Source organism: Nematolebias whitei, chromosome 23, assembly GCF_014905685.2.
Source record: "Nematolebias whitei isolate Nwh7 chromosome 23, NemWhi1, whole genome shotgun sequence".
NCBI classification, from domain to species: Eukaryota; Metazoa; Chordata; class Actinopteri; order Cyprinodontiformes; family Rivulidae; genus Nematolebias; species Nematolebias whitei.
The window spans coordinates 17,525,933-17,551,855 of record NC_056520.1 but is presented as its reverse complement, the minus strand read 5'-3'; the positions used below and the strand labels follow the sequence as shown (position 1 = coordinate 17,551,855).

Genomic DNA, 25,923 nt, shown 5'->3' with positions numbered 1-25,923 from the left:
TATATCCATCTCTGTCTCAGTCTATGCCCATCTCTGTCTACGTCCATCTCTGGCTCTAACCATCTCTGTCTCTGTCTATATCCTCTTTGTCTCTATCCATCTCTGTCTCTGTCCATCTATGTCTATGTCCATCTCTGTCTCTATCCCTCTCTGTCTCTGTCTATATCCCCTTTGTCTCTATCCATCTCTGTCTCTATCCATCTCTGTCTCTATCCATCTCTGTCTCTATCCATCTCTGTCTATATCTATCTCTGTCTATATCCTCTCTGTCTATATCCATCGGTCTCTATCCCTCTCTGTCTCTGTCTATATCCTCTCTGTCTCTATCCATCTCTGTCTCTCTCTATATCCATCTCTGTCTCGATCCCTCTCTGTCTATATCCATCTCTGTCTCTGTCTATCTCCATCTCGGTCTCTATCCATCTCTGTCTCTGTCTATGTCCACCTCTGTCTCTGTTTATATCCATCTTTGTCTCTGTTTATATCCATCTCTGTCTCTGTCCATCTCTGTCTCTATCCATCTCTGTCTCTGCCTCTATCCATCTCTGTCTCTGTCTATGTCAATCTCTGTCTCTATAGATGTATGAAATATGTTTCCCTCTCTATGTGTTTTTTGAATTAGCCAGAACAGAATTCACTGGATATTTGTAGATTTTTATTTAATCCTTATGTCTTTTTAATAACTTTGTAATCACTACTTTATTGTTTCTATTGAAACTATTTCTAATTTTCTAATGAAAATATTTTTTACCAATACAACTCACATGAAAATTTTGAAAAGCCTTTCAACCTTTCAATTGAAAATCACAGGAAAAATAAAATTATGGTCAGGTTTTATATGCAGTCAAGATTTTGCTTTATATAACTTCAATAAAAAAACAAAAAAACAATGTAAATTCAACATAAGTCTGTTCTGGTTTATATGAACAGATGATAGTGATTCTTCCTCTCAGTACATAGCTGCAGAGGCTGCAGGACAGGAGCAGCCACCTACATAATATGACTGGAGTGATGCTCCTAGCCACTGACATGTTTGAGGAGTGGCAGTTTCAACAACAAATGTAAAGTGGTGGAAATAGTTTCAGTGATTGGTTCACCCGATAAAAGTCATACAACGGGGTTCTTAGGGATTTGCGAGACAGTTTTTAATTTGACCCTAACTGTTACCACACCAAATTACAGATTAATAATATCTGTAAGGTTGACACAATTATAGCCATTTATGTTTGGTTAAGGCTCATGCTAAAGTTAATTATTTGTTGTTACATGGTACATCCAACGAGTAATTCCATTAAAATTTGTCCAGTGTTTCAGATGCTTTGCTAACCCTCAGAGGCAGGAAATAAATAAAAATGTTAAAATCTATACATACTGGAGGTCCAACTGGGCCAGGACTTCCCATTTCACCCTGCAAATTCACACACAAAAACATATTTTAATGCATTTACACGATGATTAGTCCTGATTCAGGGCTGATAAATTAGCTTTTTCATTTTTAGACAGAAAAGATGCAAAAGAGTGCATAAGGATAAGAAGATAAAATAACATTAGTTCGAATAATAAACTTACCGGCTGCCCCGCCAGGCCCCCCAGATACATAGGTTTCCCATCAGGCCCCATAATGATGCCGGGCTCTCCTTTCTGTCCCTGGAAAACCATTTTGAAACACAAAGTTTGTTTTCTCAGTCATCCAGGTATATAACAACAAAAAAGGTTGAATCATGTCATCTGGACTTTGTTTTTTTTTTTTTGTTAAAAAGAAACGTTTCGCCCCTCATCCAAGAGGCTTCGTCAGTCTGAGGCCTAGCCATCTGGTATTACCCAGAAGCCACCCTGACTCTTGTGTTTCAAGCCTGCCTCAGATACCCCTGAAGTCTGGCCTTTTCACTAATGGTTTCAAAAACACAAAGTTTGTTTTCTCAGTCATCCAGGTATATAACAACAAAAAAGGTTGAATCATGTCATCTGGACTTCGTTTTTTTTTTAAATTTTGAAACGTTGCTGAAAAAACCTCATTACAGGATAATTTCATCGTATTTTTTCACTTTAAACATGTTTTCTAATTTAGCAAACTGCAATAAAAAAGCAAAAAAATGAGAAGGTTGCAGAAAAAAAAGCTGATGTCTTTATGCTGCAATTACTTAAAAAAAAAAATTTACAACTAAACCCAAAACTAATCTGACATGTGAGCTCCAACATGCCTCAGTAATCTCACATCCTTATTTACAGATTATCCAGAATTAAAATTAAGAGTATTTGATGTCCAAAAGCAATCACTAATACAGAGTTTTAGGGAAGACAAACAAACCTTCACTGTGAAAAACTATAGCACCACCCCCCCCCCCCCCTCACGTACCCCAGAGGTCAAATATGGCCAAAAAGTAACTTGAACAATAAATGACCAAAATGTCTTATGGTCGTACTTGGACTTTTATGCTTCTGCAGTGTTTTATGTAGAAAATATGACAAGATGGAAACACCCTTCACTTCTAGTTTTGAAAACCTAAAACCCCCTGAGATCAGTTATAATGGAAGTATGCCTGTTGCGATAAACAATAAATCAATTAATCGCATGATAAATGAAAATCATCAACCTCATTTTCATTTATCAGTTTTATTGTTTCTTCATGTCTCTCTCTTTCTACTGAAGACACTGGATGACAAAAAGCTCAACTCTGGCACTCTTCACTGACCCCTCGCTTTCTCTTTAAAATCTGTTTAAACCGTCCAAAATTGAGTTTTTGGTTCGTTAAAAGCAGCTAAGCTGAGAAGCTAAGCTACGAGCTAAGCTAACAGGCCGACCTTGGGGAAAAAAAACCTTTGTCTTGTCGAAGCTCCAAAATTCATGGTTGAAACCCGTGCCTTTGTGTAAAAAGTTGTTTTTCTCTGCAAAAAGAAGCTGAGAACTTGTTTACTGATTTTTTATTAAAAGCTTTATTTGAAAAATACTATGCTAAAGAGCTCAAACCAAACCGAGCGCCCACCATTTTGAGAACTGAAGAGAGACAGCCCATGTCATGTCAAGAGGCCTCCCTCCCATTTTTCTTAAAGAGACATGCTGCTTGCTCCCTCACTATTCATCCTTCGGTTAAAACAGTCTTATACTGCCATCTGGTGGTCAAAAAAAGATACTACACTCAAAACAAATTACCCAACATTTCTTCTTAAATTTGACAATAATTACTAATTATTGTAAAATTTCAAACAATATTATCGTTTACCGCAATATTTTCTGAGACAATTAATAGCCCAGTAAAATTTGTTATTGTGACAGGTCTAAATGGAAGTCTATGAGAATTTAGGCAAGCATTTTGTACTTTGGGGGTATTTGAGAGAAAACTGAAAGTCTTAAAGCAGTGTGAAACACCCTTGTTTTGATGTACAAACTGGAGAAGAGTTGTAACGGTTGTGGGAATAAGAAGAATTTCTTAGCAAATGTTTCCAAAAGTTCAGGTAGCTCAAAAGTTTGTGTGACCTCATCACACTAGGATGAACATTCAATTGTACAACAGATGTCTGTTCTAGAACCTGAACATAGTTCTCTGCATTAATGGTGCCTTTCCAGACATGCAAGCTGCCCATGCCACAAGCACTCATGCAACTCCATACCATCAGTGATGCAGGCTTCTGAACGGAGCGTTGATAACAACTTGGGCTATCCTTGTCCTCTCTGGTCCGGATGACATGGCATCCTAGTGTTCCATAAAGAACTTCAAATTCTGACCACAGAACAGTCTTCCATTTTGCCACACTCCATTTTAAATTACCCCTGGCCCAGTGCAAACGTCTGAGCTTGTGGAGCTTGCTTAGAAGAAATGGCTTCCTCTTTGCACTGTAGAGTTTCAGCTGGCAACGGCGGATGGCACGGTGGATTGTGTTCACTGACGATGCTTTCTGGAAGTATTCCTGAGCCCATTCTGTTATTTCCTTGACAGTGGCATTCCTGTTTGAGGTGCAGTGACGTTTAAGGGCCAGGAGATCACGAGCATCCAGTAAAGTTTTACGGCCTTGACCCTTACGCACAGCGACTGTTCCAGATTCTCTGAATCTTTTGATGATGTTATGCACGGTTGATGATGATAACTTAAAAGTCTTTGCTATTTTATGCTGGGTAACACCATTCTGGTATTGCTGCACTATCTTTCTGTGCAACAATGGTGGAATTGGTGATCCTCTTACCATCTTGGCTTCTGAGAGACACTGACACTCTGAGAAGCTCTTTTTAATACCCAATCATGTTGTCAATTTACCTAGTTAGTGTTAATTGGTCTTCCAGCTGTTCGTTATATGCTCAATTTCCTTTTGCCAGCCACTTATTGCTACTCGTCCCAACTTTTTGGGGATTTGTTGACACTGTGAAATTTTGAATCAACATATTTTTCCTTTAAAATGTTACATTTAGTCAGATTAAACTTTTGATCTGTCATCTATGTTATATTACGAATAAAATATTGACATTTGCCATCGCCACATCATTGCATTCAGTTTTTATACACAATTTGTTTAGTGTCCCAACTTTTTTGGAATCCGGTTTGAACATGTGCGAATATCAAGGAGTAGGATATTCCAGAGTCTGGAGCTGCCACTACAAAAGCCTAGTCCCCTCAATGCTTTAAATACAGCCCTCAGCTGCAATTAGAACTGCTGGCTAGAGGAGATCAGTGCTCTTTTAGGGTTATAAAAGTCAAGAAGTTCAGTTAAACTGTTGGTTGAAATGCCATTCAAAACTTTAAACGTTATATAATCTTAAAACCTATACAAAAATGAATAGGCAACCAATGTAAACCTGCTACACTGGACTGATGTGGCCATGCCTTCTAGTGTCCATTAAAAGGTGTGCAGCACCATTCTGGACTAACTGCAGGTGATGGAGGGAAGATTGTTTAAGACCCAAATATAGAGTTGCAGTAGACCAATCTAGTGGTGATAAAGGCATGGATGAGAGTTTGGAGGATTTTGCTTTGGCAGTTTAATGTAACTAATAGAAACAGGCTTTGACAACTGTGGATACTTGCTTCTCAAATTTAAAAGAACCGCCTAAAAACACTTCCAAGATTCTTGACAGCGGAGGAACAATGATGAGTAGAAGGGCCAAGGATTGCAGTTAACCCATTGAAAAGAGTACAGTATCTTGAAACAACTATTTCATTTTTGCATTAATTCAGGGAAATTAATTTATTCAATTTTGAGTTAACCCGTCTTTGACATCTTGTAACGATTAGAGACTGCAGTGAGGCAGAGACATCAGTTTCAAAGGGAAATATATTTGAATGTCATCAGCATAACAATTCATTAAATCTTTATTTATACAAGTTAGTCTCAGTGAGTCACAAGGCCTCATTTTCAAGAGAAAGGAAATGAAAATGAAAGGAAATGTTAGAATTTCAGATTATTGATACCAAAGGCAGCATAAAACCCAATAGGGCCTAAAATGGAGCCTTGAGGTACACCACAAGAAATAGGTGCTGAGGAAGAGGTGCTTTCCCAAATGGATACAGAAAACCTGTCAGCTAAATACAACTTAAACCACATTAGAACTGAGCCTTTAAGACCAACATGTTCAAGTCTTGTTAATTAATACTGGGATCGACAGAATCAAAGGCAGCCGTTAAATCTAAAACAACGGCTCAACCTGAATCAATAGCTAAAAGAAGAGCAATAGAGCCTTCGCTGGAAGATTGAATATTTATTATGTTGAGTATAAAGATAATGAAAAAGACGTAATATTTTACCTTAGGAGCATATCCTGGAGGACCTATGTCCCCTTTATCTCCTTTTTGACCCAGGGGCCCCTAAAACACAAAAAATAATAATACATTTATCTCTTTCAACCAGTAATTTCTTATTTATAATAGCATGAGAACAACATTTATACTTACAGGGAGTCCTGTTCTACGTGAGCCTCCCTAAAGAATAATAAATGACAGCAGATTAAGCAAAAATACAACCTACACCCTACTTGTTACTGTGAGTCAAAGTCGGTGAGGTTTATGGTGAGATTAGTTGGAGAACCTGAAGGAGTGTTCACTCACCTGTCCCACCTCGTTCCAATAAACCTCGTTAGACTACAGCAAGACAAAGTTAGGTCAGTTAGTAACGAACAGGCAGGCGGTGACTGTTAGTGAAGTTGAGCGAGGGAACGTTTGAGGCAAAGAGTGATGAGGCATCACACAGATATGTGAGGGTTAATTTTATTTTGCATGGAAAAGCTTTTGCCACGGTTTAGCCTGAGACTTACATCTCTTGTCGACTGGTAGACTATCTGACCCGGAGGTCCAGGAGGCCCTGGAGGTCCGGGTGGCCCGCCTTCTCGTCCCGGGAGACCCTGTGTTCCAAATGAGCACAAAGATCAGGCAGGAAACTAGGAAACATGCAGAGTGTAGTGAGAAAACTAAAACTACAAAGTAAAAGCCTTGCATTCTTCGAAGGAAGACATAGCACCTGGTGATTTTCGTGGCAGAGTTTTAAATTAAAATCATCTTATGCTGAGAAGGGCTGGAGTTACAGACACGGGCAAAAATGTTATCTATCTTTCACCAGTTGCAGTGAGAAATAATTACAATAGCCTTCCCTTGGATCGCAAATCACATTTTAGCAGTAATATTGCGATAGCATTACAAAATAAATAAACAAGACTGACCATACAAGTTGATGGGGGATGTAAAGGCCATGGAAGTTTTTCCACTTACTAATGTCAAACGTTATAGAACCATGTGTGTGAGTTAGAGTTGTTTTGTCTGAACAAAGTGGAGCCTGTGCACCTGATAAACTTCAAGGCCCCCCGAGCTGGAAAGCAGAGTTGTCTTGACCTCGTCTTTTCTGATTAAGAGTATAAGTTGATGCTCCTTTACGTTGTCGGCGAGCGACATGTAACACCTTGTATGCTTGTATTTCAACGCTGCACCTCTTGCAAGATTAAACCTGGGTTGACAAGATTTTCTAGTTTTCTTTGCATGGCTTATGTATTTAATGAGTTGATGATAGGATAATTAAATTATCCAGCACAAGTCCTTTATGTTTTTTGCACCTAAACCCACTTTAAACATGTAGAAAGCAATTGTGTTAAAATAAACATAAAGTTATATTAAATGAAAGTATTAAAACATAAAATCCAAATAAATGCCTTATAGTAAGATTGTGTTTCAGATGAAGTCTTTTTTTTGTAAACAGAAACCGTTGTAGTTTACAGATAAAGCTACCAATATTTTACATTGTCCAACTATAAAGTTGCAATGGAAGTTTTAAAAGGGTGAAAAAAGTACCGTAATTTCCAGACTGTAAGTAAGCCGCTACTTTTTTCATACGCTTTGAACACCACGGCTTATAGAACGCTGCCGCTAATTTATGGATTTTTTAAAATTTATTAGCTAACGAGCTTCATGCGGCCAAAACATTTAGCTTCATCACACCCGGGTGCTCACATAGCTGTGCAATAAACGTCTCTTTTGGAGGGTGGGTCCTTGTGACTCAATGAGACTACCTGTATAAATACAGTAAAGGTAAAAAATAAAAAATAAAATCTGACCAATGAAATTACCGAACAGGTCACAGTGAACCAATGAAAGGGGGATGGGAGGAGAGAATGGGGAGGGGGGGCGGGGATTATCTTGCATGCGCAGAGCAACTTTTGCTCAAGTCTGCCAGTGGAGCAGGAAGACAGCACAAGCTTGTGCAGGAGGAAGATGAAGCTAGCGATCAATGACTTCCTGGTAGGCTACTGTATTTTTATTAATTTTTTAACCATCCGTGTTACAGGCACTGTTCAGGAAAAAAAAACATTTACTGTACGCATCGGTGTATGTTACCGATACGTATGTAATTAAGTTTTTAAAAAAATTTCTGTGTAAATATCTCATACAATGTGGACATCTGCGGCTTATAGACAAGCACGGCCTATATATGTCCAAAATTATTATTAATTTTTTTATTTAGTGGGCACGGCTTATATTTGGGTGCGCTCAATAGTCCGGAAATTACGGTATGTATTTTTAAGAAATAAGGAATAAACTCACCGTCTCACCCTTCTCTCCATTGTCTCCCTTTTGACCCTAAAAAAATGAACAGAAAATTGGTTTAGAGTCATCAACTCTAAACTACAGGGCTGATTAAAATACATTGTGAATACTGTAGAACTGCAAAGTTCATGAGACAGCGAGTCTCGTTTTTGAGGCTCTGTACCGGGAGTCCAGGGTATCCGTCTAAACCTGGGCCCCCAGCAGGTCCACGTGGTCCTTCTGCTCCTTTGATTCCATGGTCACCAGGAAAACCTGGCTTACCCTAGCAACCAAAATTAAACATTTACTAGACAACTTTCAAGGAGCTTCAATTAACTGTAGCAATAAGAACGTCTTGAACATGCTTTACTTTCACACAGCACCAATTAAAGAGCATTTAACACAAATGTTTCGACTAGAAAATTAGGTAAATTATATTATTGTGGTGCATCTTTGACCTAAAGTTGAATCACTCCAATAAATCTTAATTAGTCAAGTTTTGAGTAGAGAAATACAACTCAAACTTATGACATTAAATAATAATAAAATACTATCAGGAAAAAGGCAGAAGATTGAATGAACCAGTTTAACAGACGTTAAGCATTAGCATAAACCAAGAAGAAATACACAGAACCAAGAATTGAACAAGGTCCATCATTGACCGTTTCATCACCTGCAGGTAGAATCTCACTGGGCTGCGACTGATGGTGACAAGTTGGACGCAAAATTGCAAGAAAATACACACATTTTCACTTGGAATTGCATTGAATGACACATGTAGACAAACTCTGGGCATGTGCAATGGAACCACGCAGTGCTTAATTAATGTAACGGGTAATACAATCCACTTTCATGCAAGAAATTGGTGTTCAAATCCCACAAAGTATATTTATACAAGTATTTTTGTACATACCCTGGCAAAATGACATTGTTTATTTAAATATCAACCAGACATAGACATTTATAAAACTTTTACATCAGGCAATATGCATGCCAATCCAAAAACAATAATCTGCAACGTATGAGCTCTGAGTTGATGCCCTTGAATTCAGCATAAAGGGATTTAAAGTGATAGGAACCTTATGCTCCTGCCAGTTCCTTGCAGATGTTGGATACTGTCTACCATGGGGCACTAAGGTTCATAACTGGTTGTAACTACCGTACCCATCACTGCACCCTGTACTCCTTGGTCAGTTGGTCATTGGCTAAACGTAGGCTCTCACACTGGTTCATTTTCATCTATAAATCCCTCCTTGGTCGGCTACTTTCTTGTATCTCCTCCTACATGTCATGTCGTCAGTGCAGTTACAGCGTGCGTTCTCTGGCCATCATTACCTGCAGCGTCCTCTCAACAGCGGACTGAAATTGGCAAAATGGTATTTTCCTATTCTGCTCCTGTAACCTGGAACACCTTGCAACAGGAACTGAAGCTGTCCACTTTGATTTCTTTAAGGGATTTTAAACATTTGATAATGTCAATAGAAACATCAAAGCAAATATGTTCTTGTTTTTAGTATTTTACCTCGTTTTATACAGTATCTTGATTTGACTGTGTTTATAACTTATTTGATTTGATTTTAATTGCTTTTTGTTGAATTATTGTTGTCTGTAGTTTATATGTTCTCTCTCTGATGGTTTCTGTGGCTTGCCGTCTCCCCCGTCAACTCCTCTGAGGCAGCCACAGCTGAACTTTGATGTTTTGAACCACTTTGGCTATGGCTGCCTCATAGGAGTCAACAGGGGAGAGGGCGGGCCCCAGAAACCATCTTATCACCAACAAACTAGTTGGCCCACTATGTGAGTGTACTGCTTGTGGGACTGAGTTTGTTACGGCTCATCGGACTGATGAAGTCCTTTGGATGAAGGACAAAACATCTCAGCAAGAAAAAAAAGAAACCGTCCAGATGACCTGACTGAACTTTGTTGTATTTTTGAAGACATTTTCTTTTTTCACCTGCTTCTGTGTTGAGGCAATTAGGAGCAGGAAATATCCACAACAAAAGGACCACTTTGAAAAAAACTGTTGGCATTGTGCAATCCTAGATAGATCTGTGTTCTTACTCTGTTCTGCTTAATTCATAGACAGATAAATGATGCAGCCCTTTTACAACTTTAAAAGAGGCTGTTTTCATATCACCATGAGATGGACTGAACCAACTCAAAGCTGAGAGACTGGGGTAGTTTATTTTTTGTTAGTATGTATGTAAATAAACAAAACTAGTATCTAAAAATCTTAGGTGCTTTTGCTCATGCTCGAGAATTACTACAACTAAACTGAGAAGAATTCAAGACAGATTTCAGATGTCTGCTATGATTCTGACTGTTCCAGTGGTATGGTCCACGTGATACTCGAGTATACGGAGTATACTCACTAGAAAAGCTTAAGAATGTCAGTATACCCACTTAAAAATGCCCAATGATACATGACATATCATTAGGTATGTGTCATTGATACGTTAAACGCTTCCGTAACAACAAAAATTGGCAGCACAATGGATCAGTGGTTAACACTGTTGCCTCACAGCAAGAAGGTCCTCAGTTCAATCCCCGGTTGGACATGTAGTCTTTCTGTGTGAAGTTTGCATGTTCTTCTCGTGCTTGCGTGGGTTTTCTCTGGGTACTCTGGTTTCCTCCCACAGACCAAAAACATGTTAGTCTGCCTTCAGGCCCAGGCCTCCCTTGCAAAAGAGATCTGTGATTTCAATGGGATTTGCCTGGTTAAATAAAGGTTAATAAATAAATAAATCTATTGGTATGCAGCACTTCTTTATTACATTCACTTATCCAGCGAGTTATTGTATAATTAATACTTCTGTACTTACTACTTAATACTTGAACAAGTTTTGCTTTGATACTGTTTTATACAGCCTATGTTTTTAATACAAAGCCAACAGTTGTACAAAGTTTGTCATACATTTATTCAAATGGAAGCATCAGAGAAATTTGGAAATGCTCAATATGCTTAAAAATCAAAATAAATTGATGATGACATTGTACTAACCAGTGTACTTTGGTTTCTAAGCACAGTATACGGACTGACCATGGTAAAGTTAGTTTTACATTGAACGCTGGACATTCACGCTCCGTGGCTTCAACGGTGTCCAACGTCCAACGTAAAACTAACCCACTACAAAAATGAAGACTACACCACTGGACTGTTCTGAGGGGAAACTAGCTGCACTAATTTTTCCAACATGTCCAAAACTCCTGCGATACAAATGCGACAGCCTGCGGCTCATGCAAGGAAATTGAGAACCCTCGCAAACGCTTCAAAACATTTTGGAAACTGCCACGTGAATTTGTCTCCAACAGCCGCAGCCCAGTGAGATACGGACCTAAAACAAAGCAGCAGCCACCGGTAAAAGATCCAGTCTTCTCTGAACGTTTGTTTTTCCACTACAAACAGATGTTTCGGAGTCTTACGATCCCGATTCTTTGATTCTGAGCTTGCAAAATTCACAAAAACCCATTTTGCTGCCATGGTTATGAGTGAAAGAAAAGTACCACACATGAGGTTATAATAAAGAGTCTTTGTAGAACTTACAGGTAGACCAGGAATACCAGGTGGACCCTGGAAAACAAGACAGACTGAGTGAGACAGAGCCAGTCCAGTAATCTGAGCAGGAGGTAGAGCACCTCTAACCTGTGGTCCAGGTGGGCCTCTGAGTCCAGGTAAGGCGTTCAACGCTTCATTCCCATTCTGGTCTTTCTGTATGGAGACGTTCAAGTTAAAATCCACATTCTCTTTAAACGTATACACCACTAAAACAGAACCATGGTAAACTCCTTTCACAATAAAAGAACAGTATTTTAAATTGAAAGTTTAAAACTTTATAGATCCTGTATCAAACTTTTATTGAGGCACTTTGACTTAAAATTACATTTTGAATTGGGCTGATCTTCTTTTGCTACTCAGTTTAGATCTCTAACCTCGACCCAATATACTTCTTATTTTTTGTCACACACACAAGATTACATAATGTTGGTTGTTTTTTTTTTTACAACTTGCCAATATTCTGAAATGAATCAAAGTAAAAATGTACAGCTGGGATCTGAAATTTGCAGCCACTCATTTTGGGTATTAATTTCAGAATAATTTTGGTTTGATTTATTTGAACATTTTCCAAGGTAGAGGTACCCAACAATGGGAAACCACTGTATAGCCTTTGATAATTAGGATAGATTTTGTGCAGCCATCTTGCTAGGTGCTATGTGGGTCTCTAGTTTTTGCCAGAATAGCCTCAGATCATAAATATCAGAATAAATATCCCGTGTTAATCCAAGGGGCTCGGAAATCAGAAAGTATCTGTGCTAAAGTGAAAACTGACCCAACATTGCAGTATTTAGGTATATTTATACCTTTCAGAAACATAAATCTAGACATTTTTGGACAGAGGAAGTTCCAGCAGGACTCAAGCCTGACAAGAAAAAAAATGTCTGTCTGTAGAAATTCAACAATTGTGGCTTATCTGAATCTGACTCCCCCGTTTGGCCTCGGATAAGAGCCGACTATCAAATTTCTCCTGGGACATGGGTACCTAGGGAAAAAGCTTTGCCCACCCCCCCCCCCCCCCAAAACTTCTGTCCAGGCTTATCAGAATTACTGGCTGAAACAACATCAACAGAACTGTGGCCTATCTGAAAGTGCATGGACAAATCTCATTGACTTGACATCAAATGCATATGTAATGTGTTCATAAATGTGCTTGCTGGTAGAGTTTTTTGATGTCTTAAATTGTGTCCTGACAGTACAAGATGTGAAGAGATCTTTTTTTGTAATACCAATATCCACCTTCATGGCTTTTTCCCCTTTTCTATCTAAAAGTATTCTGAAAAGGATAAGAGGCCGCACACTTAAAGAGCAGCAGCTACGTGCACTCCGCCCATCTTTCGGATGACTGTACGGACATATTCTCGTATTTCGGTACAACGATAATAAAGCGTATTCTGATTCTGATGAAAAACTATAAAAAGTCTGTATACAAAAAAAAAATACGGTAGTTCCTTGATACTTCACGATTTGACTTTCGCGGACTCACTGTTTCGCAGGTTTTCAACGCAAGATTGTACATGACACATGATTGGCTGATTGATGGAAGGCGACCAACCAAAACACTGTACTCTGTATCCCAGATGCTGATTGGCTCAGTAACCGTAGCATCAGTCTGTCTGCTCTCTTTCGTTGCACTCTATTGTGAAATTTATTTCAAGCCCTACGATGCCACCTAAACCTTCTGCGCCTTCTAAGGTTTCAGACAGCGAACCCAAGCACCAGAGAAAGATGCTTACCATAAAAGAGAAGGTGGCGCTTCTTGACTTGTTGAAGAAAGGGAGAACCTACGCGACTGTTGGCCGCCATTATGGGATCAATGCTAAGGACCAGGCAGCCCGATCCCCGTCCGGGGGCTGTACCTCCGGCGTCGGTATGGCCCTCCCCACCCTCCTTCCCTCCTTGTCCGCACATCTCCAGCCGTGCGTCTGAGGGTCGCATTCCTCGTCGAGCCTGCGGCGCGTGGCCGCCGGTGGAGACCTTCCTCTGCTCTGCCCGTGTCCTCGGGTTCACCTCCTTGGGACCAGCAGAGGAGACCCTCTTCAGCGGGGGAAGGAGGGTAGAGGCCACCATGCTGGCGACACGTCAGTCCTGCGGATACGCCCCCGATGTCTGACTCTGCTGCCTTGAGCACTTAGCTGGTGCAACACTTGCTATATCAAGGATGATATATATGGCTATATGTATATAAATACTAAAATAAATATAACGGCCCTACATCACCTATCGTGGGGGTGTCTGGAATGTAACCCCCCGTGATAAATGTTAAATGGATTGTACTTATATAATGCCTTTCCATCTCATGAAGATATTTAAAGTGCTTTACACTACAATCTGTGCCCTCATTTACCCATTCATACAGCACTCTACTAGATCTATACAAAGAATAATCAGAGCTTTATCGCATTCATACACTGATGGGACACACATCAGAGGCAATGAAGGGTTCAGTGTCTTGCCCAGAGACACTTTGGCATGTGACTGCTGGTGGAATTGAACCCCCAACTCTTGCATTGGAGGACGACTGCTCTAACCACTCAGCCACAGCAATAAGTGAGGGACTACTGCATATAAAATAAAATAAAAACTATACTCACATTAGCAATGATGTATGGTGGACCCGGTGGTCCAGGGGGCCCTGGAGGTCCAACTGGTCCCATGGGACCTGGGAGCCCTGCCAGACCAGTCTGTCCTGCCGTACCCGTCTTTCCTCGGTCGCCCTGAGTGCCCTGAATTAGGAAGGTGTTTTTTTTTTAACAATTCACATGTTAGATTGCAATATTTACAACCAATAGAGACTATTAAGGGGAAAATTAAGTGACAAAGCAAAAGGGCCTTTTTAAATGTGGAAAAGTTGGCAGAATTAAGTGATATATTCAGAATTAGAAGAGTAAAAACAACCCAACACTCAGACGTGAAAGCAAGCAGCTACTAGAAAGATGTTGAGCTTTGGTTAAAATGCATTATAAACGGGGAAAAAAATTAACTGTTAAACTTGGATGGGAGAAAGAAAATCATCACGGAAGAGACCAAGCCCCAATACCTGCAGCCCCATTACACACCGTAGAGGACGGAGCAAAGAAAGAGAACAGGTAACTGAAAGGGTTGGCATCCACTGCCTCTTGCTAAAAGAAAGCAACAAAAAAACATTTTTGAATTTGTCACAAAAACGTATGATTTTAATGTCTGCTGAGCGAAGAAATCTTCACTGAAATTATATTCTAAAGTACCGAAGCCTTGACTCACCTTTTCTCCAGCTGGACCAGGAAGACCAAGATCGCCGCCATCACCCTGGAAAACGATGAGAATGAAACAAAACAGATTTCTTTTTAAAAAGGACTTATTTTATTTAGATAGTATGTAGTTTAATCAACATGGGAGCTTGTTAAAGTTAAAATGTTTGCTTGTTTGTTTGGGACGTGCTTGTAGCCAGTAAGTGAAGCCTCAACAAGTTAGTGATGATGTGTTATGAGATAAAACTGAGCCCAATCACTTCTTGTAGATTTAAAGGAACTTCCTGTTTAATTAAATATTTTTATTCAACTCAGATCAGATGTTTGTGCGAGTCATCCCTTCCTGTTTTGTTGGAACGTCAAATATTTAACTGTTGTCATGCTTGATGCTGTCATCAGTTCTCCCCCGTTTCCACCATTTAGCAAATTGACTTCCACAGATTTTAGTGGGAATACTTGATGGCAAATGTGATCTTTGGGGCACCTAACATGTTTTCATCTCACAAAACTCCAATTTCAGGAAGTGAAATGGGGCAGGGGGCTAAAGTGATTGATCAAAATTGAAAGTCTGAGCAAATTTGCAGAGATTGGTTGACTTTGTTGTGGTGGATGATGTGCTACCATGTATGGAGAGATAACACTACTAAAGGTCTATTCTGCTGCAGTATCACTCTAAAGGTGACCACCAAAACGCAGGTCTATGAAGCCGGAGTTGATTTTTTTTTTCCAGAAATCAAATTGTCTGTAGACAAAGGAAGACCGCTTAAACAGCAACACGCTGAATTGATGTGTAGCTGGAGGAGATTCCAGTTCCTGTGTTTCAGCCCTAACCACTGTCCGGAGCCTAATGCTAGCGGACAGAGATGCAGTTGGAAGTTCTGACCACGATTCAAGCAGAGGACAACAGCTGACCACCACTTTGCAGTTGGAGGCCGAGGCTTCACACTCCTGGGGTTGTATTTAGAGCAAATTGGATGCCAGTTTATGGCTAAACATAATATAAGAGGTAGGTCTGTCGTGATAAACAATGAATCAATTAATCGCATGATAAATGAAGATTATTGACCTCATTTTCATTTATCAACTTAATCGTTTCTTTGTGTCTCTCTCTTTCTACTGGACACTGGATGACAAAAGGCTAAACTCCGGTGCTCTTCACTGACCCCTCCCTTTCTATTTAAAATCAATTTTAACCATCCAAAATCACGTTTTTGGATCGTTAAAAGCAGCTAAGCTAAGAAGCTAAGCTACGAGCTAAGCTAACAGGCCGACCTCAGGAAAAAACCTCCGTCTTGTCAAAGCTCCAGAATTCACGGTTGAAACCCGCGCCTTCGTGAAAAAAGTTGTTTTTCTCTTCAAAATGAAGCTGAGAACTTGTTTGCTGATTTCCATCAAAAGCTTTGTGTTAAAAATACTATGATAATGAGCTCAAACCACACCGAGCGTCTGCCATTTTGAGAACCAAAAAACAAGAACAAGAGACAGCCCATATCACGTCAAGGGGCCTCTCTCCCATTTTTCTTAGAGACAAGTTGCTCGCTCCCTCACTATCCATCCTTCTGTTCAAACAGTCTTATACTGCCATCCAGTGGTCAAAAAAAGGTTCTAGCCAAGATGGTAAGAGGATCACCAATTCCACCATTGTTGCGCAGAAACATAGTGCAGCAATACCAGAATGGTGTTACCCAGCATAAAATAGCAAAGACTTTTAAGTTATCATCATCAACCGTGCATAACATCATCAAAAGATTCAGAGAATCTGGAACAGTCGCTGTGCGTAAGGGTCAAGGCCGTAAAACTCTACTGGATGCTCGTGATCTCCAGGCCCTTAAACATCACTGCACCTCAAACAGGAATGCCACTGTCAAGGAAATAACAGAATGGGCTCAGGAATACTTCCAGAAAGCATTGTCAGTGAACACAATCCACCGTGCCATCCGCCGTTGCCAGCTGAAACTCTACAGTGCAAAGAGGAAGCCATTTCTAAGCAAGCTCCACAAGCTCAGATGTTTGCACTGGGCCAGGGGTCATTTAAAATGGAGTGTGACAAAATGGAAGACTGTTCTGTGGTCAGATGAGTCACGATTTGAAGTTTTTTATGGAACACTGGGACGCCATGTCATCCGGACCAGAGAGGACAAGGATAGCCCAAGTTGTTATCAAGGCTCCGTTCAGAAGCCTGCATCACTGTTGGTATGGGGTTGCATGAGCGGTTGTGGCATGGGCAGCTTGCATGTCTGGAAAGGCACCATTAATGCAGAGAACTATGTTCAGGTTCTAGAACAACATATGCTCCCATCTAGACGTCATCTCTTTCAGGGAAGACCCTGCATTTTTCAACACAATAATGCTGGACCACATTCTGCAGCAATCACAACATCATGGCTACGTAGGAGAAGGATCCGGGTACTGAAATGGCCAGCCTGCAGTCCAGATCTTTCACCTATAGAGAACATTTGGCACATCAAAAAGAGGAAGGTGCGACAAAGAAGGCCCAAGACGATTGAACAGTTAGAGGCCTGTATTAGACATGAATGGGAGAGCATTCCTATTTCTAAACTTGAGAAACTCATCTCCTCTGTCCCCAGACGTCTGTTGAGTGTTGAAAGAAGGGGGGATGCCACACAGTGGTAAAAATGGACTTGTCCCAACTTTTTTGGGATTTGTTGACGCCATGAAATTTGGAAACAACAGATTTTTCCCTTAAAATGATACATTCTCTCAGTTTAAACTTTTGATCTGTGATTTGTGTTCTATTCTGAATAAAATATTAGATGTTGGCACCTCCACATCATTGCATTCAGTTTTTATTCACAATTTGTTTAGTGTCCCAACTTTTTTGGAATCCGGTTTGTAATAAAACTTAAGTGACCCTAATTCAGTTCCTTGTTGTTCCCCTTTCTGTCCAATTTAAACTTTGAGCGACAAAGCACTACCATGACTCACTGAAGTTTGAGTACAGATGTTAGTTAGACTCGGTTTTTACCTTTTCCCCTCTGGGCCCAGGTGGACCAGGAGGACCAGGGGGACCAGGAAAACCCTAAACAGGAGATACAAAATGTCAACTTGGTTTCACAACTCAGCAGTATCATGCCTCCAACGTAAGTAGCATTTTGTCTTTATGAAATGTTTGTTTATGATTTGCTTCACAAAAAATTGAGATTAAATGGTTTAAATAAAAGTGAATACTATTTTTGAATAATTCATCAAACTAATCTTTTATTAACTGATAAATCATTTTATTAAATATAAAATGCAATACTCACTGGAAAACCAGGCACCCCATCTTTTTCAGGTGGACCAGAAGGTCCAAATGCTATTGGACCATCAGGTCCTAGTGCCACTGAAGTACCAGGAATCCCAGGAGGACCAGGAGGGCCAGGAGGGCCTAGGAGCCCTGGGAGACAGTGTTGACCCTGACCAGAAAATCTCACAAATATTAACCTGAATAATACTTAAAACAATGGTTTACAGTAAATAACGTACCCGGATTACATCCAGATCTGGAAATCCTGAGCCCTCCATGTCAACAAATGTCTATATATAAAAAAAAAAGAAAAGTTTGTTTTTTAAAAATTCTGTAATAAATAAAGTTTCCCCTTTGTGTGTACTTACGGAACGATCCCCCGTGCCAGGTCCAGGAGGTCCTGGTAGACCTGGGGGGCCTCTGGGACCAGGGGAACCCTCTCCAGCCTCACCCTGGAATGATTCAGAAACCCCAAGTTATCCTACTAAATCGAAACTTGTGTATGAATTTAATAAAGTCTTTATGTCCCGCACCTTTTGGCCTTTGGCACCTGGAGTTCCTGGACTTCCTGGAATACCCTGAGGCCCAGCAGGACCCTTAAAACCAGAGCAAAATAAGTTAGTCCATCCAGTAAAGACATTAATGTTTAAAAACAGTCAAACTCACAGTTTTTCCATCCTCTCCTGGATCCCCCTAAAAAAGAACGATCCCTCAGTCACTAAACTCTTTAAAATTTTAAAGGTTGAACTTTCCCAACCTCTCTGTACTTACAGGCTCTCCATCATCCCCTGCAATCCCATCCAACCCCGGTGGTCCCGGGAGACCGGGGGGTCCAGCCACTTTGTGCACATTAGAGCCATCTGCAAGTTGGAGCACCTCAGCTGCAGGCCCTGGAAGACCGGATGGCCCAGGTGGCCCTTGAGCACCATGTTCACCTTTTTTGCCGGGATATCCAAAGCCATTATCACCCTGGTCAGGAGGAGGGGGAAAAAGACGTTAAATAAATTTTAACTGCTATGCTGTTCAAATTTGATTTTTGTCAAGAGGATCAATTCGTCAAACTGTGAAAACTGGTAGAAAATGGGTTAAAAAGTTAAGAATTTGAGGATTTTAACAGTTTTTGGTATGTTTTATTACAAGTGTTTACAAAATTTTACATAAACTGATGACAATTTTTACAACAAATCCAAAAACTATGAAGATAAATCAGTCTCAAAAGTAGTCCCACAGGCATACGACAAGATTTGTATGCGTACAACAAGCTCCAGGAACTCTATCCAAGGAGTACCATATTTTTTGCTGTATAAGTCGCGTTTTTTTAAATAAATTAACATGCCTGTGACTTATATGGCGAAGCGATGTATTTATAGATTTTTTCCCCATATTTATAAACCAATTTTTGGCTGAGATATGACCGTTTACATTCATTCTGACTGAAAATATTGAACACTAACATTTTCAGCCGCTAGATGGCAATCGAGTAGTATGTCCTGCCGTTGCGTCATGTAATAGGTAAAAATTGTCTATTAATGACACAGTCTGCTTGCCATGGCCTGCCACCTTCGTCCAGCTCGTTTGGAGCAACCGTCAAATCAGCTTCATTTCGCTGCACCGCACTGGCGAGATGAAGCTGATTTGACCATTGCAGTGCATTTATTAAGTAAAAGTTAAACTGAGACACACCTTTACTATAATGTCAAGCAAATAATTATTTTAGGTGCTTATCTTGTTAAATTTCAAAGAAATGTGCAGCGTTCCTCCATCATGATTTCCTCACTGTCTGTGCACTCCTGGAGCACCGAGGCAGCGAGTACCTTCGAAATACAGCTTATTTGATTGTTAAAGTCCTTTTATTAAGCAAACTTTAGACTGAAACATACCTTTACTATAAAGTTGAGCAAACAAATAATTATTTTTAGGTGTTTATCTTGTTAAATTTCGAAGAAACGCACAGCGACTCGTCCCTCTGCATGCACCTACTTCCACGTATCTGCTTTTGAAATGCAGCTGATTTGACCATCAAAGTGCATTTATTAAGCAAAAGGTAGACTGAGACACACCTTTACTATAATTTAGAGTAGGGATGCACAATATTGGATTTTTGGCCGATATCCGATATGCCGATATGTTAAAACTTATTTGGCTGATAACTGATACTGATATTTTATATACTTTCCTTTGTCAGAACATAGCCCTCTTATTTAGGATTATTTGCTACAAAAAACGTGCAACAGCTTTAAGAGCTGGTGATGTATATTCAGTAACAGCCATATGATATGCATAACACTTGCATTAAATGAAAAGTGTTAAATGTTATTTATTAGCATTAGTCACCTGTGATGCTGCCTCACTTGTGGCGGCTTGTTTCAGGTTCCTAGCTACAGTGTGGGATCCTCTGCACTCTTGAGTATGAACAACAGCCTTTTTAAGTTCAAAGTTTGTGTCTATCCAATGTGCCGTAAGACTAATCATGCTAACGGTGCTAACACGACGTCCAAATGTCTGTGGTCAAAGTCACCCATGTGTTATCGGCTATTAGCTTCTCAACGACGTCAGAAATGACGGCTTGTAACTCGGGTAAGGTTACGTCGGACAAATATCTCAGACTGGGGACAATGTAGCGAGGTTCACCGTAGCCCAAAAATCTTCGGAATCTGACATCTTCAATGAAAAAACCTTCCACACATCTACATTTTAAATTTTTCTCTAAGCCGTGAAATCAGGTAAGGTGCGCGCAACATCATTACATTGTGCTGCCACTGCAGGCATCCTTGTCACTGGGTTGTCATACAAAACAGTCTTTTATATTGGTGAGTTATTTTGACAGAATGGCCGATGTCTGATATTGAACTTTAATGTTAATATCGGCCGATACCGATACCATGCCGATAATATTGTGCATCCCTAATTTAGAGCAAACAAATAATTTTTTTTAAGTATTAATCTTGTTAAATTCTTGTTAAAGTCCTCCCGTGGACACTCCCACGGCCGCCATTTGGCAGCCAATCAATATTTGGAACAACACCGGCCCACATTTCCAGGTCGTCAGCAGTGATACATAATAGATGCGACATATACGGCGAAGCAACGTATATATGGATTTTTCCACTTTATTAGACATATTTGGACTGATGTGACTTATAGGGCAGTGCGGCATGTATGGTGGAAAATACAGTATTCCGGTAATATTCCTACTTGTCCAAGTTGAATGTGTACATTTGAAAAACTGTTTATGAAATTGTTAATCTTGTAGTACGATTGTGGATTTTATTGTACACATACAAATCTTGTTGAACGCTTGTGTGACTAGTTTTGAGACTGATTTATCTCCATACAAGCTGTTTCCTTCCAAAACAAGAGCAGCGCTGTTAATATGAGCAGATTCAAACAGGAAAACAAGGGAGAATACCACCACCTGGTGGCGTCGCGGCTACATTCAATTACCGTATATTTCGTACTATAAGGCGCATTAAGTGAAACAAGTTCATTTTGACAGATTTTTGAGCGCCATATACCACATAAAATCGGTTCGAGATCAGTAAGCACAAACAGAATTAATACATAAGGTGCACTGGATTATAAGGCTCACTGTCGATTTTTGAGAAAAATGAAAGGATTTTAAGTGCGCCTTAAAGTCAGAAAAATACGGTAGTATTTTATGAGACTTTTAGCCCCAATCTGAATTTATTTATTAAAAACTTTCTCTGTATATTTATGACAACTAATCTTAAGTAAAACAATTACCGTTACTAAAAGCAGAACCTTAAATAAAAAAATGTTTTCATCAAAATAGAAGAGATTTGCGTTGTGCAGTAATTAAAATGCATCTATACTTGAACATATTTATTAGATATTTTATTTGCAGCCTGTTAGAAATCAGTCTGACCCTCCAAAATGCTCCACTGTTTTTCAGCAGTTTGAGCCCGTCTTTTTCATTCTTAAAGGAAATAGTTTTTAAATTAAGAACTTCTAATAGTGTGAATGCTTATTAAGCATTCACTACTGTGATCCTGTTTAGCTTTTTCTGCCATTTTTTTCTCATAGAAAATGAATTGAGCTCATTTTACATCCTTCAAATCTTTAGATCTGTTTACAACCTTTTACTGCTCCTTTCACATTTTGTTCTACTTCAGCTTCTTTCAGCTTCCTTGTGCAAATTAAAAAAAATATTCAGCTACTTTTGGCTAATTGCAGCTGTTTTTTTTCAGCCGTTTTGTTATGCTTTATTCTGCTAACTACAATATTTTTGTTCCTATTTTAACTTATTTCTACTAATTTTAGCTTGTTACGCTCTTTTCAGCTTATTTCTGCTAGTTTCAACTATTTCAGCTACTTTTTTTAATCTTTCGGCTGCTCCCTTCTTCAGGGGTCGCCACAGTGAACTAAGTCGAACGAATATTTGGCAATTCATTTTACGGCGAATGCCCTTCCTGATGTAACCACAGACCACGGAGCTATCACAGCCCTCTGTGTAGAGCAGTAAGCCTTGCTCAAGAGCCCAGAGAGGGGCAATTGAGAGTGGAGGCAGGTGTGGGTGCTTCACCTATCCCACCCACATTTTTGATGATGTCAGTACAGGGAATTGAACTGGCGATCTTCTGATCACAAGTCCACCTTCTCTAACCTCTATGCCATCACCCTCCTATTTCAGCTACTATTTATCTGTTTTTATGATCATCTGAGCTTTTTCAGCTATTTTCACATTTTTTGCACTCGTTTCAACTTTTTAAATCCTAATTCAGCAAAAAATGTGCTCTCTCCACTTCGTTCTGGTAATTTAAGCTTCTTTCTGCTTTTTTAGATGCTATTCAATTCAATTGAATTCAGTTCATTTATATAGCGCCAAGTCACAACAGAAGTCATCTCAGGGCACTGAACAGAAACACTCGTATATAAATAATAATTTAACATTATGTATCTGAGGAGCAGACTGCTTTGAGTTTAACTCCATCACAGACTCTCATCTTGAGCAAGCATGAAGGTGACAGCGGAAAAGAAAAACTCCCTCATGAGGAAGAAACCTGTAGCAGAACCAGACTCAGGACAAGCGGCCATCTGCTTCGACCGGTTGGGTTTGAGAGGAACAGCTACACAATGGCACGTCAAGAATCACATGTTAAGATAGAAATAATATCAGTGAAAACTATTAAATTTTAACAATTCGTTTAAGGAAATTAGGTCAATTTGTTCTCCAGTAGTCTTAGCTTAAGGCAGCATGACAAGCCAACCCTAACTATAGGATTTATCAAAAAGGAAAGTCTTAATCCCAGTCTTAAGACTGGACAATGTGTCAGCCTCATGGACAGAAACTGGAAGTCGGTTCCACAAGAGAGGAGCCTGTTAAGTTGGCACCCAGTTACTTAATGGATCTTTTGCATTTTTATATTACAAACAGAACACAGAGATCCTCCAGTCAGATGCTTTTAGCACAGCTAAAAGTAAAACACAGTGGACGTCGGGCTTTGGCTGTGGCAGCCCCAGACTCTGGAAGAGTCTGCCCATTGATATTAGTTCAGCAGAGTCCATACAGTTCTTTACATCCTGATTAAAAACTCACTTTTTCATTCTGGCTTTTAACTCTATATTGGTTTGAGTTTCCATCTGAACCTTTTAGGTTATTTTCTTGTTTTAGTTTGTTCTTGGCCTGTTTAATTATACAGTAGCCCCTCACTACTTTGTGGTTAGTTTTTCGCGGACTTGCTCTATTGAGGTGTTTCTTTAAGTACTGTACATGTACATAATATTTAAAAAAATTATAATAAAAGTGCCGCCATTTTGTAGTTTTCTTTCATTAAGCCTTCACTGTTTTGCCAGTCTAAAGAACTACGTTACCCAGAAGCCATCAGCTCACTTCCCAGAAGTCAACACTGCTCTTTTCAACCTCTGCTTGCTGCAAATGGAGGGAAAGTTTTGCAACAAAGTCAGAAGCTCTGTAAGGATAAGCTCACGGGACTGGCAGGAAAGTATCAAATAATTCTGAAGCTTCAAGTGGTATCTTCACTGCTGAGCAGCTGGGCTGCAGTTGGTCCAGAATCATTGTGACCCGGATCATGGGAGCTGCAGGCGACAGACGGCTGCAGGGTTCAGTCAGGTTCTGGTCGCGCTGTGCTGGTCTGGACAGGGCCAGAGGTGGTGGACTAAATCCTGGGCAACGGCATGCGCACATCAAGCTGGATGGAGCGGTGGGCTTCAGTCATGCTGTACCGGGACTTTTTTCATCCAACGGGTCGAACCGGAACTGAGCCGCTCCTGTACTGCAGAGCCTGGTAAGTAAAATTTTGTAGCTCCTGTACATATAAGTACAAGTATGTTGTTAAAATTAGTAGGTTTAAGAGTTTAGAGGACTGATGTGTGGGCTTCATTGCTGCAGGATAGGTCTGCAGAAACGAATCAAGCCGGAATAGAAGAAAGTTGGACCGGAACCAGAGCTGTTGCTGTTCTGCAGAGCTGGTAAGTAAAATTTAGTAACGTATGTTGTTAAAATGACGTAGGTTTAAGAGTTTAGAACATTCCAAGAGTGTGGGAAGGGTTTCTAAAGCCTTAATATGAAATTTACTGTACTTGAACTTGTACTAATATTCCTACTTTGCGGTTTTTCGCTTATCGCGTGGCTTCAGGGTATGAATCCCTCACAATAAACGAGACTACTGTACTTGTGTTTTTAAGGTTTGATCTTTCATTTATTTTATTGCTGATCTTTTGTTTGCAAAGCACTTTTTAACATCAAAGTTCATGCTCTAAGTAAACAAATCCAACAAATCCGAAGTTCAGTCGTTTTCAGTACCGTTTCTAAATGTGCTATATAAATAATATTGACATTGACTAACATATCGATAAGGGAAAGGGTTTCTCTCTCATGTTTTTGCTGATTTTTAATCAAATGAATAACAAACATTTCTACAAATTGTGGTTGTAGTTCACATACCTTTGTGCCCTTTTCTCCCTGATAAGAAAAAAAAAAGGAAAAATCAGATTATTGCATCAGTTTAATGTAACTGACTTCTTCATGTTCACAGTGAAATAAAAGATTTCTTACTTTTAGTCCTTGGTCTGCACCTTGTGAAGAGGAACTAGACACCAAGCTGGTACCGGAATCCCCCTTCGGCCCTGCAGGGCCACGATCACCCTTCTCACCCGTCTCACCCCTGTCACCCTTCTCACCTGTGGAGTCAGAAGGACAAAAAATTATTTAGAAATCTCACTGAACAGCAGAAAACTAACCAACCAGCACAGTTTGAACGTAAACAAAACCTTTACTATAATTATAATTTATGCAATTATTCCCTTTATTGACAGTTCTAACTGTGGTATTCAATGTATTTTGTCTTCATCTTCTCCTGTATAAAACCTTTTAACTTCAGAAAATGATGCTTCAGAAGTCAGCGCCTGAAACTGCTCAGAGATCAGATTCATGAGATATTTTGCAAACTCTAAAAACACAACCTCAGCAGAACTGCGGCACTGGTATAAACAGCAACAAACACCGACAGTGTGCTTCTCCCTCATCAAGGGGATCAAATAGTTTTTCAGAAAAAATTAAATCTACGTTTTATTATCATTTAAATTATTCATTTCATTATTTATTTTACTCTTGGACTCGTTTTTGTGCATCATTTCAATATGTTGGACTAAAATCATTTAGCCATTTTCTGAGCATGATTGATCATATTGAGGGTCAACAGGCGTATGATTGGCGTACAAATCACCAGTCCATGTGTTTTACGTTGCACTCTATTTTCTGATGTTTAATCTTTATGCAAGATATGTTGACTAAACAAAAATATTTACACTGTTTTTACATTGATTAGGTGACCCAAACCAAACATATTCTGCTTCTTTGTAGCAACAAAACTGTTAAATGGTAGTTTTACTTAGGAAAGACAAAAAACATTTTGGTTA

General features: G+C 39.7%; 1 protein-coding gene across 1 annotated transcript in view; it reads right to left on the bottom strand.

Annotated features, from left to right (window-relative positions):
- LOC119428773 (collagen alpha-1(XVIII) chain) overlaps positions 1 to 25,923 on the bottom strand; it is a 41,664-nt gene that overhangs the window by 11,259 nt on the left and 4,482 nt on the right. Inside the window, exons 4-24 of the mRNA XM_037696451.1 lie at positions 25,061 to 25,185; positions 24,950 to 24,967; positions 18,796 to 18,993; positions 18,691 to 18,717; positions 18,558 to 18,620; positions 18,393 to 18,476; positions 18,264 to 18,314; positions 18,044 to 18,193; positions 17,764 to 17,817; positions 14,791 to 14,835; positions 14,142 to 14,273; positions 11,638 to 11,703; positions 11,539 to 11,565; positions 8,179 to 8,277; positions 8,013 to 8,048; positions 6,239 to 6,325; positions 6,033 to 6,065; positions 5,880 to 5,906; positions 5,733 to 5,792; positions 1,570 to 1,647; positions 1,373 to 1,408 (exon numbers count right to left, since the gene is read on the bottom strand). Coding sequence (XP_037552379.1) covers positions 1,373 to 1,408; positions 1,570 to 1,647; positions 5,733 to 5,792; positions 5,880 to 5,906; positions 6,033 to 6,065; positions 6,239 to 6,325; positions 8,013 to 8,048; positions 8,179 to 8,277; positions 11,539 to 11,565; positions 11,638 to 11,703; positions 14,142 to 14,273; positions 14,791 to 14,835; positions 17,764 to 17,817; positions 18,044 to 18,193; positions 18,264 to 18,314; positions 18,393 to 18,476; positions 18,558 to 18,620; positions 18,691 to 18,717; positions 18,796 to 18,993; positions 24,950 to 24,967; positions 25,061 to 25,185 — 1,496 coding nt within the window. The remainder of the gene's footprint in view (positions 1 to 1,372; positions 1,409 to 1,569; positions 1,648 to 5,732; positions 5,793 to 5,879; positions 5,907 to 6,032; positions 6,066 to 6,238; positions 6,326 to 8,012; positions 8,049 to 8,178; positions 8,278 to 11,538; positions 11,566 to 11,637; positions 11,704 to 14,141; positions 14,274 to 14,790; positions 14,836 to 17,763; positions 17,818 to 18,043; positions 18,194 to 18,263; positions 18,315 to 18,392; positions 18,477 to 18,557; positions 18,621 to 18,690; positions 18,718 to 18,795; positions 18,994 to 24,949; positions 24,968 to 25,060; positions 25,186 to 25,923) is intronic.